The sequence below is a fragment of the Indicator indicator genome, chromosome 15, assembly GCF_027791375.1.
Source record: "Indicator indicator isolate 239-I01 chromosome 15, UM_Iind_1.1, whole genome shotgun sequence".
Lineage (NCBI taxonomy): Eukaryota > Metazoa > Chordata > Aves > Piciformes > Indicatoridae > Indicator > Indicator indicator.
The window spans coordinates 11,916,003-11,933,815 of NC_072024.1; the positions used below are offsets into that span (position 1 = coordinate 11,916,003).

Sequence of the window (17,813 nt, forward strand, 5' to 3'; positions counted from 1 at the left end):
ACTGGAGAAGTTATCCTGGAACTTATTCAGACCTTTTCTAGTTGATGATTTATGTTTCTTGCTGAGTGAGACCTTTTAATTGACTTTATTAAAAGCAAGAATGTGTTGAGAGCTCTGGCTGTTATTCCATGTGTGAATATACTTCATTATCTTTATAGCTGCCTTCACACTCAAAGTTGAGCAGCTTCACTAAGAAGCATAAATGTAAAATGCAAACAGATTCCCTCACTTTCCTTGTTTTTCCTTTCAGTTCTGGTTGGTAATGCACTATTTGTCAGAGATGACTGACAACCAAACACTAGTAATGTACAGTGGACATCCTCTGGGACTCTTTCCTAGCCACCATTACGCTCCTCGATTAACCATTACTAATGGCATGGTAGGTATTAGCATCTTGTTTTCTCTTTTTTGTCCTCTTATGTTTATTTTTCGGGGATGTTTTGAGTTAAAATATTATTTATACTACCTGAACTTAAAAATGCATGCAGGAGAATTAGCATCCAAAATCTGTAGCATTTATTCCAGTACACGGCTCTCACCTCGAGTGTGTCAGTCTGGATCCTCACCTCATTAGGTGACTGCTGTTCTGACTGAGCCTGAGCTGTACATGTTCTTGACCAAAACACTTCAGCTAGGCTTAGTATGGAAAATTAAAACACCCTCATTAGGCAAACAGATGACTATTAATAAGGTGCTTAGATGTCTAGGTGGCTTTACTTGTAAGGCAAGCTGGACAAGTGAACAAACTGGTTCATTGTCAGTCTTTTGAGCCACTCAATATCTATCTCCATGCAGGCTAATTCTGTGACTAGACAACCTCTTTCCTTAAAATTTACATAACACTCACACTGCCAGAAAGACCAGACATCTTTTCTTTATAATACTAGAATGCATGGAATAAAACACCTGAGTTACTCCTGGGTTTCTGTGTGTGACCACAGTTTGAGAGATATAAAGCTGTTTAAAAATCTGCTTAAATCTCTAATTTGTTCATGTGGGTTTTCTTTGGATTGTTTTCTTAGGTTATTCCCAACTATTCCACCAGAGATGAATATGAGAAGATGTTTGCTCTGGGAGTAACAATGTAAGAAGATACCTCTCTATGAAAATGTATTAAATACTTGTCTAAAATGTAATTCAGAGATCAAGCAGGTTGGTTAAAATTTCTAATGCAGATGGATTTCGACTGCGCTGCATAACTGTTCTGATGCTGCAAAGCATTAGTGCACACTGAAGTATAATTACTTAGGACTCTGAGTTATGCTCAGCCACGTATAAAAGGATATAATTGAGATCTGCTAGGAATTTGCATTAATTTGTGTGTAGGACTTGGCTGAATTACAGCCTAAAACTTTAATCATAACCTGCTTATAGCATTGGCTACTTCCACTTTGCAATGGTAGTTTTACAATCTACAGAAAACACAAGTTATAAAACATTCCTTCACACTAAGAAAAAGCTTTGAAGTAGGAAGTTAGAATTTTAATATTTTAATGATTTTTAGCTACATTTTTACTGATGATCTAGTTGATGAGCACAGGGTTATTCTTTTGAGTACCATGGAGAGCATAATTTAAAACTACTGGAGAGCTGGGTATGTACAGATAAGGAAGCTAGAAGAAATTGAGGGATGTGAGTACAGAATACCACTGCCACTTTCCTGGGAATTCCACAATGGACAACCATTTTGAGCTAACAACTTCAAAAGTCACTACATACAGACTTAGAAATGTGAGTGGCACTTAAATCCAATGGGATAAAGATGCCAACAAGGTAAAAAGGAGTGTCCTTATCTCCTAGCCATTATGATAAATGCCAAGAAAAATTCACAGTCAGTTTTTTTGATCCATGCATTTTTTAATTCAAATGAGATAAATGCTCCTGAGAAAACATGTTGCCACATTGCTAATGAAGAAACTCCATTAGGTTGTGAATTTTTTAATAGCAGACTTTTAACAACAAATTAAAGCACAGAGAATTTTTTTTTGTACAGGAAACATATGCAGACACACAGAATTCATTCCAGCCTGAGTAATGTGTGGTGTCTTTCTGTTTGTTGCTATTGACAGGTATGGCCAGATGACTGCAGGGAGCTACTGCTACATTGGACCTCAGGGAATAGTCCATGGGACTGTGGTAAGAAACTGGAGAAAGGTCTGTTTGTCAATACTGTTTGGACAAAAGTGTCTCCTGCAGTGGCTGGTGAATGGCATGAATTGGATTGCTGTGACACAAAGAAATTCTTATTACCAATGTTCTTGCACTCAGTCCGTGGCACCTTATCTATAAGACCGACCTGAAGGAATCTGCAGTCAGGGTCTCAATCTGAGCTCACATCTGGTTACAATAAGTGAAATGTGAATTGACCCAATCTGTTAGATAAAAACTACTTCTTAGCTTGTTTTCTTAGCTGTTTTCTTTAGCTATCTTTTGCAGCCATCTTTAACAAGCCTCTATACCCCAAGAACAACATGTTGGGAACCACTAATTCTATTTCATGGTGAGAGAAGTCAACGTAATCAGAACAGAAAATTTCATAACATCGCTTTGTAACATGTTTTCTACTTAAAAGATTAAAACAGTTTCATGGTCCCAATGACTCCAGAGTTTCAAACTCTGTTTGCAAAAGGAACAGAAGATCTTTAAATTTCAGGGACTCAAGTTAAAATAGCTCCTGTTAATTGCTATGTTGTGTTGTGTGCAGCTCACAGTGCTCAATGCAGGCCGTCGCTACTTGAAGGCAGAAGACCTGTCTGGAAAGGTGTTTGTTACTTCTGGCCTTGGAGGGATGAGTGGGGCTCAAGCAAAGGCTGCAGTCATTGCTGGGTGTGTGGGGATCATTGCAGAGGTGAGAGCAATGCTTCTTTCATTCTGTCTTCTCTCTTTCATTTGCTAAATTGGAACCCTCATTCTCCTGACATGAAATGATCCTGAAGTAACCCAACAAGCCAAACTCAAAAAACAAAACCAAACAAAACCACCAAAAAAATCCCAAGAAAACCCCCAACCAACCAACCAACCAAAAAACCACAACAACAAAAACAACAATAAAATATTTTCTAACATCTGTCTTTTTCTTTACTGAGCATTTTTCACTGATATTCTGCTCAGTTTGTTCACTCACTGGACCAGATTGTAAAAGTATAGACTGTAGCTTCTAAGGATTGCTTCACAAATAACACAGAATGAGATGAGCCATGTTCAGTGTTTGAGTTACCCTTATTTCATGTGTAAAAGGAATAACTTCTAGAAGCTATTTCCATGGGAACTGCACACTCTTATGCCAAAAAAAAAAAAAAAAACCACAAAAACCCAAAAAAACAACAACAATGATCTGTTAAAAAGGTGCTAGTTACAATGTGGTTATTCTTTTATGCCTCTGGCACCCTTATCAGGTGCAATGGAAAGCACTTGTTAAAAATGTTGGTGTGATTCACACAGCAAGGTTGGGACTAAAGAAGGTATTTGGTGTTGTGGTTCTTTGAAGTCAGTGAGATTTTGAAAAACTGGAAATTTTTAAAGTTGGCTTCAGTACGAAGTTGGTGAGGCTAATTATAAGCACTTATGAGAGTCCCAGTTTGTAGACAGTCTGCTAGGGGAAAATGTTGATGGGGGAGAAGTTCTGTATTACCACTTTCCCTGTTACCAGAATCTCACTCACAGCATGTATTCTTTGTGGGGTCTTTCATCCTGATGTAATATTTCTCTGTTCTAAATATGTTAAGGTAGCCCAGCTATTTCCTTCCATAAACCAAGAGAATCTAATAATGATCTATGATTCAAAGACTGCTAATGCCCAAGCAATCGGAATAATGTATGATAGGATCCACTGGATCCACAGATACCCTTAACTGTCATATATAGTGCAAAACACTGACATTATAATTTTGGTAAGTGTATATATACCTGTAAGTTTTAAGTTAAATACATTTTCCTATTAAAAAGTAACATGAGATTCTCCCAATACCTGCATATATCAGCTCTTATGCATATCATAGGGTTCTGTTCTAACAAAAGAGATAGAAGGATGGATTAGAGAAACACTGCAGCAATTTTTAAAAGAGAATGTGACTCTAAAATTCTGTGAAAATGGTAGTGAATATATATAATGACATTGAGAAAGAAACGTTTTCACGGATTTCTTTCCTTGTGACTACCTCTGAATTCAATACACTGGGGAAGCATTCTTTGTATGGCAGACATAGGACTGATTAAAATGCATTGAGCTCTTCTGAGTATCTGCAGGTGATGGGCTCTTGCTACTGCCCCAGAAGAAGAGAGATTTTTGAGAACTAAATTCCAGTCAGAGCTGACTAGAGTGAGAATTCAGCCTTCTCAGCCAATGCCACTTAACAGAAAGAATTAGCTGTCAGGCCTCCGCTGCAGGCGTGTCGCTTGCTGTAATGAGGAAGGGCAAGAATATTGCAATCTGAGCTACAGTAATTATAATTGAAGTTCAAAACATAATGGGTCTGACTGTCCATGTGACATGCAGTAAAACTGATCTGCTCTGGCTAGCTCAGGTCTTATTCATGGAAGAATAGGGTTTAATCTGTTTTATGATGATGGTGCAAAAGTGAGTTTTTTTAGCACAGGAAGATTGATCCCTGCAGATGAAATAAATGTATTAAATTCATTATTAAGTTAATTATGGTTGCATAAATTTATTCAGACTTCTATCATCATGATCTTTCAACTGCTAGAATACAAAGAAAAGATTCCAGTGACTGCTCTTCACAGCAGTCCTTTGTCCTTTTCATCTCTAAGGCTGCAGATGATTTTGTTCAGGACACTGCATATTGCCTGGTTTTTATCTTCTGTGAGATGATCCTTGTCGGAAATGAGCCTCAGGAGCACATCTGCATGGCTATATATATGTACATATTATTTATTTAGGGAACTATTTATGCAAATTATATTGATGAATTGTGCAAGAGTTGTCATTTTGTCAGCCAAGGCTTATGAAGCTCAGAGAGAAGGGATTAATGGTTGCAAGTCTTTTACCTCTTCTTTTTGACATGAAGCAGATTGTAATTTTATGAAACAATTGTGTGGAGGGCCAGACTGTCTCCTCTGAGCTGCACTAAGCTCTCTAGGGTTACACTGGAGGTGACATTAGCTGATCATGTTTGTACAATTTTTTTAAACTTCTGAGGTTGCTGATCAAAATGAGCATATTTTTGAAAGTGTGGTTCAAAGGAAGTTTTCTTAAGCATGCTAGCAAGTCTATGGAACAGTGTCAGAGGGCTGAAGTAAAATATGTAGGACATTAAATAGATCTGATTTGTGTTATGCTGAGCTTTAAATGAACCCAATTTCTGCAACTCATAGAGACCATTTAATATCTTTCCTCTTGTGCTGATTTAAATTGCTTCCAAAGAAGCTGTCCCCCACAGTACCTGACTTGATTCAATAATTCCATTGGCAGTGACACTGGAATTATCATAATCTGGTGTTTTAGATAGGTAGTCTTTACTGCTGATGTGGGAAACAATGGAAGGTTTCTCATGCTAAAAGTAATTAGGAAATAAAATATTTCCTGATGTTCAAGCAAGTCCTGAATAAAGGACTTTTTATTTACATATAAATACTTTGTAATGAGAAATTCAACCTTGATGATTTTACAATTCTATGATCCTAAACAATGGAATGAAAATGATTAGGACAAATTACAGAGAAGTAAAAATGCTTTAAGGAAATATTAGAAGATTCTCAGGTCTTGTGTTCTTTTGCACACACATCACTGTGGGTATTTAAATCCATTGCTCCCACAGAAAATTTGCTTGAATTGCTATTACCTCTTGTTTTATGCCATGGATAGCTCATTATCAAAGCATTAATGATGTGCAAGTTTGTACATTGAACCATCAATGTGGAACCTGTGCCAAAACCTCCATGGTTTGTCCATCCATTTCTATTTTTATCCAGCTGTCTCTTATGCATGTGCACACTGACACACACAGAAGCTGAACCCAGAAAGGAGTACAGACTGGGGATTGAGCTTGTTTAGAGCTTCAAAGTTCAAACAAGAGGGAATTAAAGACATAGTTTTGTTTTGATCCATTCCACTTTTCAGAGGCATTAGCCAGCTGGGACAAGAAAATCCTTTCCTCTTTTCTTTTCCATATTTGGTTGAGATTTTCAACCAACAGTCAAAGAACAAAAGTGAGAGTCAGTTTAGCTCAGCAAATAATTTCTTCAACCTGGGCGGTCTGGCAGCAATGTGTAAGAAAATGTTTCCTCAGTTAAACAGAAAATTTATTTTCACAGAAAATACTCAGTTTTTAAATAGAAATTGGAGATATTTTGGCTTTCAAGTTTTTTCAATATAATCATAAAAAGAAACAATAAGAATACATAAAATTGGTGGGGAAAAATATTACCTCTTGTACAATTTTAACTATTCCTGTTTTCTAAAGTGTTTTGGGAAATAATGTGTCCAAGGGCTATATCCAGCATGTATTTGCTACTCTTTCTTTCAGGCTAATTGAAAAACTGAAAGTTTTAAGATCTCTGTTATTTCTCTTAGGTTGATGAAGCAGCACTTTTGAAACGTCACAAGCAGGGATGGCTGATGGAAATCTCTAACAACCTGGACCACTGCATTGCTCGCCTTAGGTATGGTTTGTAACATAATTCCTGCTTCCTAATCCTCACTTTGCATCTTTCTGCACTGTGCCATTTTTAGTATGCATGTAGAAGGGGTCTTCTCATTCCAAGTCTGTTTTTGAATGTGAATCCATCCTTCTAAACAGCAGCTGTCATTAGTGACTACCAATGCCTCATATAATTTATATATGTTAAATGTGTCTTCACTCAGTTTCATGAATATGTAGAGAGCAATTAGAATTAATGTTACACTTGAAGCATCACTGAAGTGTTTTGGAATTGGTGATTAACAACTACATAAAGGTTGAAAGATCTATTGCCTAGATGAGTGTTGGAAACCACAGAGAGACTTTTTTGCTGCATTCCACTCCATGTGATTTGTACATTGTAAGATGTAATTACATGAGGTTCATTTTCATCAACCAATCTTTTTAATCTATTCTAGAGATGCAAGAAAGAATAAAATTGCCCTTAGTTTGGGTTACCATGGGAATGTGGTAGATCTATGGTAAGTAGTATATATGGATAATGGATATATTAATGCTCTTGCTTGCTAGTCAACCTGGAATTAGTTCCTAAACTTGGAAAAGAAGAGGCATTAAACTTAATACTGAGTTCTAGATAAAAACTATATTGTCAAATGAGAAGTCTTCATTTTCATGTTCCCATGCACCTTGTCCTTTCCCTATGAAACAATGCATTTCTTGGGGAAAGAAATCCCTGAGAATATTCCTTGGAACAAAAACAATTCTGTACCTTCTATACCTTTCACTAACTGGATATCAAGAAAGTATCTTTGACTTCAGTGAAGAATAGAAGTATTGAAGTATTGATTGAATTAAAACAATTAGATGATGGACAGAAATTCTAGCACTGTATGGATAGAAATTCCAGCACTCTTGAGGCTTTATCCAGTGGTAAATCTTGCTGTCACACCATATGTCAAGAGCTGAGACTGACTAATTAGACTAGTACCTCATGCTGGTAACTGACTCATCTATCGATGTTCCTGCACTGATAAATGTGAAGTACAAAAGTTGCACTTAAATCTTCATCACCATCTCCTAACTCCTGACTGCTAAAACAAAGGTTAACCTGCCAAGGGCATACCTTCATAAAGCAGCTTCTTGAGATGAATGAAGGTCACCTGAAAGAGGAACTAGAACGTGAAATGACAGCCTCTGTTCAAACGTTCCACTCCTGTTTTCCCCAGGGAGAGGCTAGTACATGAGTTGGACACAACAGGAGAGCTGCTAGTTGATCTGGGATCTGACCAAACTTCATGTCATAACCCATTCAGTGGGGGATACTATCCAGTACAGCTTGGCTTTGAGGAAGCAAAGCAACTCCTTTCCACCAATCCAGGGAAATTTCGGACTCTGGTACAAGAGAGGTAAATGTTTTGGGGATACATATTTTTAACCTGTAAGTTTAGGTGCTCTGCAAGTGATCTTTCTTGCAAGAAGTTTCTGTTCTTTGATATTTCAGTGGAAATCTGGAGTAGTCACAATGCTAATAACTCTCAACTTTGTCCTTGGATAGCTATCGCTCAGAATCTGCCATACATCGCTTAACAGTAATAGTCTCTAGTGTATGAGATCAGAAGTATGAACACTAATGATTTATTGCACTTCTGCAAGTTCCTTAATTACATTAGGTCTTTAAAATCTGGAACAGTAAGTACAATTCCACTTAGTCCACCAGCTGATTTAAGTTCACTGAACACAGCATAAGAACCCAACAGGTAAGACAGAAAGGCCGTCGAGCTTATCATGCTTCCAGCTGTGACCGGTGAAGCATTTTTAGGAAGAATATAAAGAGGGAACAATCTCCCTCAATCACTCCTCCTAGTTTGTTACTGCTGTAACTAAGCTCTGTTTAGCATCTTGATCTCAGGGACCTAGTCCTCTTTTACAAGTTTGCAAATGAAATTGGATTTGAATATGATAAAGGGAGCAATTTGGCATAATTTATATATAAATAAAGATCTGTGGAACAAAGGCAACAAGTTGTACAGTTGTTCTCAGTGGGTACTTTTGAGACTTTCTACTACTACTCTGCTTTTTCTCACCTTGAACATTCCTGCTGGAGACTTTTTTCCAGTAAAAGGTAAAATACGGACACATGATCTGTTTGACTTTTGATGAGGGTCCTACAAGGACCTTTCTTTACAGTTTCCTAATTCTGTATCATACTGCTCTAAGACAAAGGTAACAGGTATATTTCTGGAAGGAACAAATTTCTAATAGGCTAGGTAAGACCTAAAAAAAATTCCAATTTTATTTGTTAGACATTGATTAACCTCTCTGGAGGTCCAAGAGGTTACACTTACACGTGTTCAACTCCATGTGCAACTATGCATTGAGTTTGGAACTAGATGGTATTAAGTGGAAATGGTATCAGAAAAAGCAGTCCTGGAGTATGGTCCACCACTGGGAACAGGGAAAACAGGGCTCTTTTGACCAAGAGATCAGGACAGTGATATTTAGCCATTTTCCATTTTTCTGTCCCTACTTGCTGTCTCTGTGAACTTTAGAAACTGGTTTGCAGTTTTGTGTAGGCTCTTTTTTTATTACTTTCCACCCTAAGAGCTGGCTGCATTTCATGACCTCTATCTGCTAATTAGTGAAGTTCCCTTAATGATTGTAAATCTCTCCAAGATTTGGGGATAACAGGTACTACAGAGACTGAAAAAAATCTCAATTGCTATCTTGCAGATTTAAGTTTGAATTTCTCTGGGGTCTTTTAGTTCTGTCTTCACCTATTCCCATGCCTTTAGTGAGTTCATGATATTATTATTTTTGATATTTTATCAATTTCAAGAATAAATCTTTCCTTCTTTATTTCAGTTTGAAGAGACAAGTGGCTGCTATTAACAGACTAGCTGATAAGGGCATGTTTTTTTGGGATTATGGCAATGCATTTCTCTTGGAAGCTCAAAGAGCTGGTAAGTAGCTCCTGCAGTTGTTAGGTGATAACAAGAACAATACTGCATGCATCCTTCTAGCTGTATATTTTGGTAGGATAGGGTTGGCTGCTGTGTTATGCTAACTCTTGAGTCTCTCTGTCTTTCTCTGAGACCTCTGTGGCTGAGGTAGAACCTTTATGGCAACCCAGGTGCAGTCTGGTTTTATGTTTTATAGATTTTCCTCAAGTCACTGACTATTAAAATTCTTTTATAGGTGCTAATGTTGAGAAAAAAGGAGCCAATAAAACAGAATTTCGATATCCCTCCTACGTTCAGCACATCATGGGGTATGTTGAGGAATTTGGAATAAAGCACTCAAATGCCTTGTGATTCCCTCTTTTTAGGGGGAGTATTACAGAGTTTTCACTTAGGGCAAATCTTGCAGTGTACTATAAAAGATGGGAAAAAGTCAACAGTAGGTATAGGAAAATTGATCTCAGAACTGTTATGCTGGAGTTAGTCGTATTTTTCTTCATCCTGGAATAACACTCAGCGTGATTTAGGAAGATCTGCTGGCTGTAAGCATCATGCATATGTTTTCTGTTGGCTTCCCTTGAGTTATTTCCTTCATTTTCCTGTGTACAGGAAAAAGAAGAGCTAGACTTGGAGGATCATGTTTTATGATTCACATAAGTAATGTCTGACAGCAGAGGTTTTGCTAATATTTTGTTCTGAAAGGCATGGCATGTCTTGATAATTTGTTGTAAAGCTTTATCGTTTTCAGAATTGAAAGGTCTTATGAAAGAAGGCACCAAAAGGGTGAACAGTAGGCTAAAACAATCCCAAATAAAAACTCTTCAGTCTTTTACACAAATAGCTGCATTTTCTTTTGTTGCTCCTATTTTCCTTAAGCAGCTCTATGCAAGAGCATAGCCAAGTCACAGCTTCAAACTGTAACTATATGCAGCTTCACTTCTGAGTGCTGGAAGCGAAGAGCTTGTCTCTTCAGAGCAGTAGAGCTCAATTCCAAATCATCAAAGCCTATGTCTACATTGAATTTAAGAGCACATCTGAAATAGGACAATTTTCTGCCTGTGTCATCCAGGCTGTGCATACTATCTGTAGAAAAAGATGAGCTTGGGAGATCTTTTGAGGGACTGAGTTTACGACACCTTTTGCCTCTGACTCATGCATAACTTGCATATACCATGTGAATAAGAGCTTGAATATAGAGTAAACCACCAACCAGATTAGATAAATCTTCTGGATCTCAACTGCAGTGTGTCTTACTGTAGTGTGTAAACAATGTGGACTGCAAATAAGTCGGAACTGAGGCACTTGTTCATAATCACTTGTCTGATAGTGTAGATGCACTCAGAGTTAGCCTGGGTTAAGGACAAAAAGATCAGGCAGCAGGGAGAGTATATGTGATGAAACAAAAGCAAAAGAGCAATTCATCTGATGATGCACTTGTTTGACTAAAGTGCCCCAGTCAAAATTAGGGCTTGATTGTATTTTTATATACCACTTGATGGGTTCATGAAACAACACTCTTTAATTTCTCAATTAATGGTCCTTGATGCTTCTGTTTAGATTAGTTCATTGAAAATGTTTCAAATTCTTCTGTCTCTGGCTAATGAAAGAAAAGCACTGCTAGCAGCCAGGATAAATAAGGAAAGAATTTCAACTATCTCTTAATGAAACATTTTCTCTTCCCAGAGACATTTTTTCCCTGGGATTTGGGCCATTCCGCTGGGTTTGTACCTCAGGTGACCCACAGGATCTTGCTACCACTGACTCGATTGCCATGTCTGTGCTGGAAGACTCGATACGTCAGGGAGGTAAGACCACCATCCCATACTCCATCACTGGCAGTGCTCTTGGGGAGGAAAGGAAGCAAAGTTGTGAAATACATGGTTTTGGCTGAAACCAAAGCAAGCAGCCTCTGGCCTGTTCTGTGTGGGCAGAAAATCTTGCTGTTCTCCAAAGTCCTGTAAGGAGTGCAACCAGTAAGTAACATGTAAAAACACCATCCTAAAGCTATTGTTGCAGTTTTGGCTAAGAGCTTTTAATTGCATTTGATACAGATTGTCCCACACTTTGTCACCTAAAAAACTTGAAGGCAAGCAGTATCTTTCATCAACAGGTCTCTGAGAATTTATTAAAGGAATGAAATTGCTTTGTCCCTGTCCCACAGGTGAATGAGGCATGTGAATTTAGGGAGGTTTTTAAGATCAGTGGTAGAACATCCAGGTTTCATGGGTGTGGTGCTCCATCCAGTGTCATTTATTTGTGATTACAGTTTTGAGTTCTTCCCTTTTTTGTAATTTCTTAATAAATTGGCAGCTGTCTCTATTCACTGGTGGAACCGAGCTGGAATATCTGTATGGCTTGGTGTGCTGTTCTAGTACTCAGGAATTACATTGTCTTTCACTCTTCCATATCCCTGAAAGTGGGCTTATACTGTTATCCCTTGGTTATGAAAGAGAACTGAGACAAAGCTAATTTTGTGCCAGCAAACATGAATCCTGATCTCCCAGGTTGCAGTGGAAAGCCCTACTCCTTTCCCTTTCCTTATCTGTTTTTACAGTAGCAGGAGAGTGTACTCAAAGACTTCAGTGTCACTGTCCCCTATCACTGAAGTCCTCAGCTCTTCTGTTCCCAGAGGGCAAAGCTTTGTGCTTCTCAGAATCAAGGAAGGGATCAGAAGGAAATGGATCAAAAATCCAAAGCATATTTTATGGGGAAGAGAGCATCATATTTTTATCTTTGGAGTGGCAGCTGATGAGAAGCTCAGTGTGAGCTGACAATGTGCACTTGCAGCCCAGAAAGCCAACTGTATCCTGGACTGCATCAAAAGAAGAGTGACCAGCAGGTCGAGGGAAGTGATTCTTCCCCTCTGCTCCACACTTGTGAGACCCCACCTGGAGTTCTGTGTCCAGCTCAGAAGCCCACTACAGAAGAAGGACATAGAACTGTTAGAGTGGGTCCAGAGTGGGTCATGAATATTATCAGAGGACTGGAGCTCTCTTCTGAAGACAGGCTGAGAGAGTTGGGGTTGTTCAGCCTGGAGAAGAGAAGGCCCTGGGGAGACCTAGCAGCCTTCCAGCATTTGAAGAAGCCCTATAGGACAACTGGAGAGGGACTTTTTACAGAGGCATGTAACAATAGGATGAGCTTCTTCACACTGCATGAAGATGGATTTATATTAGACATTAGGAACAAATTCTTCACCATGAGGGTGGTGAGGCACTGGAACAGACTGTCCAGAGAATCTGTGGAGGCTCCAGCCCTGGAAGTGTTCAAAGGCTGGATGGAGCCTTGACCAACTTAGTTTAATAGGAGGTGTACATGCCTATGGCAAAGGGGTTTAACTAGATGATCATGTCTGACTGATATGTGCCCCATCTGCCTCCATTTCAAATCTTTCTACTTCTTACTTCTCTTTGATTTGGCTGATTGAAATGGAATGGCACAAATAAAAATGAGAGGAGAAGATGGAGAACGAAAAAATGACTATACAGAATTCTCTTCTTATATAACAACATATGTCTAAATACAAGGCGTAGGGTGGATTTACACAATAGCTACTTCATGCTAGTTGTTTTCTGTGCAACATACCTCAGCTGGTAGGATAAGAGCCCTTGGTTTTATCTTGGGATAAAACCATTCACGTGGGCCATTTAGAACAGAGCTACTGCTGTGCAATAAATCTATATCCCAGCATTGGGGTAACTTATCCTCAAGTATGTACTGCCAGCCACTTCTGAGAGTTTCTGCTGACTCAGAGGAGTTATTTACTACATGATGCAAGGCTGGATTGTGGTACCCAATGCCGTGGAGCCCGCTAAAGCTACTACTTCAGCAAAGGCTCAGAAAGGGATTGGGCATTTAGCAGGCAGCAAGCCAGGTGACCAAAAATGAACAGCACATGAAACCTGTGTTTCCAGGTTTAATTTGGTTTGCTAGAGATCCAAACGGGAGTTACTGTTCCAGCAGTCTTCTGGGTGAAATAGAATCACAGAATCAACAAGGTTGGAAAAGACCTCAGAGATCATCAAGTCCAACCTATCACCCAGCACCTCATGACTGGCTTCAAGTGCCACCTCCAATCCTTTTTTGAACACTTCCAGGGGCGGTGACTCCACCAGCTCCCTGGGCAGCACATTCCAATGGCAGATCACATCTCATGCCTTCCCCTAAATACACGGCACCAGTTACTGTATCAGCTGCACAGAGGATTCTATATAGCATTTCCTATATGCGTGCTTGCATCTGAGGGTAGAATTTGATTTCCTAGTGCTGTCAGATGAATTCAATTAAATTTGGAGCGTATTGCTTTCATTTTTCAAAACCTCTTTTCTTTCTTGCTTTCCCTTGCAAGTGAGCACATCTGTGAAGCAGCAGTACCATGACAACATCCGCTGGATTCGGGAAGCTGGCAGGCACAGCTTGGTAAGTGCACAACCTCCTGCAGCGTGTGTGCCTGCTCCTGGTACAGAGTGCAGTGTTTTTGGTGCTACAGTGAAAAGCAGTAATGGGTGTGAGAGAAAACACTGGTTGTAACTCTCAGGGCTGAGAACATAAACACCTCTCCACAGCAGGGTTTTGAGGTGAGGTGAAGCAGTACTTTCCCTTGACTTCCTCATCTAGAATGTTCAGATAATCCTGTGATATCTAGTTGTATATCAGGAGTGAAACAAGATAACAATTCACCCTCCACCTCATCCGTAACTATTTTTCTTTCAGAGCACTATTCAAAACATCCTTCTTGGTATTGCTTTGGCCCAACCTATTCATGCCTTCAGTTCTCAGTGCCCTTTTCAAAACAGGTGATAAAGCCAAAGAACTGCCATCCTGTGGGAAGCAGCATGCCAGTGAGGCATCCTTTGTTTTTCTTTTTGGGCAGGCTCTCACTGTGAAGCTCTGGTAATGCTGCAGGGCTCACATGTGCTGTCCTCATCTGGAAACCAGACTGGTTTGTGGGGTAAAAGCTGAGAAGGAGCATAGCTGTGCAGGACAGATGTTCTTTTCCATTTTTGTCTCTGTATTTCTCTTCCCTTTCACCCCATCATTGCCAGTTCTAAATCTCTGCTTCTCTGTGTTGATAAGGGATTTGTTGATAGGAGGATTATACCCTAGCAATCAGGTTCATTTAAAAAGTGGGATATATCGGACAGTAGCAGCTGAATGCAGAAATACATCTCACTGATTGTGGGAATGGAGATAAAACTCAGTTCAAAAAGGGACTTTAATATCTTTTTTTTTTTTCTTCTTTTTCTGGAAGCTGGATGTTGGTGAAGAAATAATCTACACTTTCTCCTGCAGAAAGGGGTCGATCCTGTGACTCCATTTATCTGGGACCTGAAGATAAGCCAGTTGCACAGAGAACTCACTGCTCTGGCATTTTTATTTTCCAGGTTGTTGGCTCTCAAGCTAGAATCTTATATTCTGATCAGAGGGGTCGTGTGTCTATAGCTGTGGCTATCAATAGAGCAATTTCCGAAGGAAAGATTAAGGTTTGTCTTTTATGTCTCGATATAGTCTGGTAAACTGTTTAACATCTCAGACTGCAGTGGCAGGTGGGAAAGGAGAAAGATTCAGCCAGCGAGAGCAGAACTGCCTGCCATTTACATGGGACCAGTATTCTTTAGCATATATCTAGAGTTTAGTCCTCCTCTTTGCCTGTCATCAGTATTGCTCTATGCAATAGAAGAGAGATGGGTTTAGAAACGCTCTGAAATATGCTACCTTTTATTTCACGTAAGGAGTCTGCCTTGTTTTCTATCTGGGCACCTGCAAGCACAATGTATCGTGCTGTAATTTGCTGAAAACACAAGGCAGAGAGACTTCAACTCCTTAGCCCCAAAATGAAATGCAACAAGAGACTGTGCCACTGTCCAGTGCTTCTGTCCCTCATTTTCAGCTATGACTACAGCCAGCCCTGCAATTAATTTTCCCTTGCACTGCCTATGTGAACGAAGAAAATAATTAGGCTTGATGCTGTCACTCTAGCGCATAATGAGTCATTTCTTACTCATCTGATTAAAATCTCACTGACCATATGTGGTGATGGTAAAAGTACATACTATGGGTGAGATTGTATAGGGATTTTTAAAGTTCTTTCTGACTATTGTAGGTAAGTATACAATGTGACATCCTGGGGGACCAAAATCCTGAAGGAACCACTCAGGAATTATACAATTTGCTTGTTGTGTGTACTGCAGCATCAAACCAAAGCATTGCCACTCATTCATCTCCAACTCCTTTATAGTTGAATTACCCTCTATAAAGGGGCAAGCAAAACTTATAATGGATTCTAGCTGGGAATGTCCTGGGTTTTGTTACTCAGAAAATGTTTGCTAAAATATTTCAAATGCTGTTGACCTTCTCAGGATTCAAAATCAATGTCACTGCAAGTTAATCTTCTAAAATAAACCTGACCAGACAGAGCACTCCCTTAGAGCTATGACTGACAAGGTCACCCTCTCAGGCCCTTCAGATTTTGTGACAACCTCTTTTTTTTTTTTTTTTTTTCTCTTCCATTTCTGCAAGTCTCCATTCCCTTCTCATAAGCTGGGTGCTCATATCTGTTTTCAACGATTTTCTTATTCACTGCCAGCATAAACCAGAGCCATCTCATTCCAGATCACACTGTGCATGGCAAATGATAATGAATACCTACATGCTATTCTAGATTCACACTGTCAATTAAATTCCAGATCAAGAATGGGCTTGTTTGAGCTGTGTGAAATCACTGATTTTTTTTTTTAATTGCTAATTTATTTTTAGTCTTGAAGACTTTTCAAATGAATGAAAAAGTGTAAAAATTCTTACTATTGAAAATTAAAACTAAGAACTATTTTTTGAATAAAGATTCTTGCAAAGAAAAGCTCAGATTAAATGGTACTGGTCCCCCTTTTCAGATTAAATGGTACTGGTCCCCCTTTTCAGATTAAATGGTACTGGTCCCCCTTTTCTCCTTTCCCTCCTCTGCTGATGATATTGGCATACAAATAAGCTCTTGTGCTTAGTTACAAAAAGATGATGGCTTTTGTGAGCAGTATGTCAATAACTATTTTATAACAAATAATATCAGACAGAGAAGGTGTTTTAGGGGGTTTAGGAGAGTGGAGAAAGCTGAGGTTTGAAGTAACAAACATGAATTCAGTCAATGATAATCCCTGGTAGCATTAATAGTCCATAAAGGATTCCATTTTCTTGTCCTTGGCTTTACACAGGCTCCAGTAGTCCTCAGTCGAGATCACCATGATGTGAGTGGGACCGACAGTCCTTACAGAGAAACATCAAACATCTATGATGGATCAGCCTTTTGTGCAGGTCAGCAGAGCAGCTGAAACTTATCTGTCCAGGCAACCAAGGAAATTGCTTTAAAAGAGAAAGTGGGTTTTTACACAACATATTTAAAATTGGTTTTGTTTAACTCTTTAATCCTTATTAATCACATTTCCTGAGGAGCTTTGTGAGATTTAATAATGATACAGACATGAATGTGGAGCTAGTTAAATAGGAGAGGTCTGGAACAATGCTAAAAATTCAATGAAGATGCACCAGATTTGCCTGAACTTAAACGGAGAGCAGTTTATCTCAGAGGACTGGATCTTCTGTTTGATTTTTATTTTGCACCTCAGTGTTTCAAAGAGGTGATCTGAGCAGATGGAAGTTGGACTCGATCATCTCTGGAGGTCCCTTCCAACCCCTGACATCCTGTGATCCTGTGATATTTCCTTGGGACCCACAAGATCAAAATCATGTCTGTAACAGTATTTTGCTTAAAGAAAAAAGATTCACAGCTGTGTTCATTTCGTTGCAAGAGGACTCAAAAACCCCAGTCTGGAGTTTCTGGAAGGAACTTTTCTGGTCATAAGGGAACATACTTTGACAGTAAAAGTATAAGGATGGGAGTCAGGTTTCCTGGGTTAGACTCTAAGCTTGTTGCTTGCTTAGTGTGACTGTGGGCAAATCATGTAGGTTTGCTATACAAAAAGAACATTTAATTCTGCACATCTGACCTGAGTAAGCCAGGCTCTGCTTTTAAGTTTGTGAAATGATGCCTTAGAAAAATAAACCCAAGAAATATCAGATTTGAGACCTGAAAAAAAGACCCAAGTAAAGTACTGAGTAATTTTTAACCTAATCTTCCTCAATTTTCCATCCATAAAGTGGAAATCAGGATAATGGCTTTAGCCCAGTAGTGTTTCCACATGACTGACAGTCATAAAGTGCCACAAGATTAGAGGAAACAAGCTGCTGTAGAAGGAGAAATTATGACAGA

At 39.1% G+C, this 17,813-nt stretch overlaps 1 protein-coding gene across 1 annotated transcript in view; it reads left to right on the forward strand.

Moving 5' to 3' along the window:
• Positions 1-17,813, forward strand: part of UROC1 (urocanate hydratase 1) — a 40,447-nt gene that overhangs the window by 13,438 nt on the left and 9,196 nt on the right. Inside the window, exons 5-17 of the mRNA XM_054387324.1 lie at positions 251-379; positions 1,023-1,084; positions 2,070-2,136; positions 2,705-2,848; positions 6,530-6,618; positions 7,055-7,117; positions 7,823-8,002; positions 9,459-9,556; positions 9,792-9,864; positions 11,237-11,358; positions 13,902-13,972; positions 14,938-15,036; positions 16,759-16,858. Of these exons, the coding sequence (XP_054243299.1) occupies positions 251-379; positions 1,023-1,084; positions 2,070-2,136; positions 2,705-2,848; positions 6,530-6,618; positions 7,055-7,117; positions 7,823-8,002; positions 9,459-9,556; positions 9,792-9,864; positions 11,237-11,358; positions 13,902-13,972; positions 14,938-15,036; positions 16,759-16,858 (1,297 nt within the window). The remainder of the gene's footprint in view (positions 1-250; positions 380-1,022; positions 1,085-2,069; positions 2,137-2,704; positions 2,849-6,529; positions 6,619-7,054; positions 7,118-7,822; positions 8,003-9,458; positions 9,557-9,791; positions 9,865-11,236; positions 11,359-13,901; positions 13,973-14,937; positions 15,037-16,758; positions 16,859-17,813) is intronic.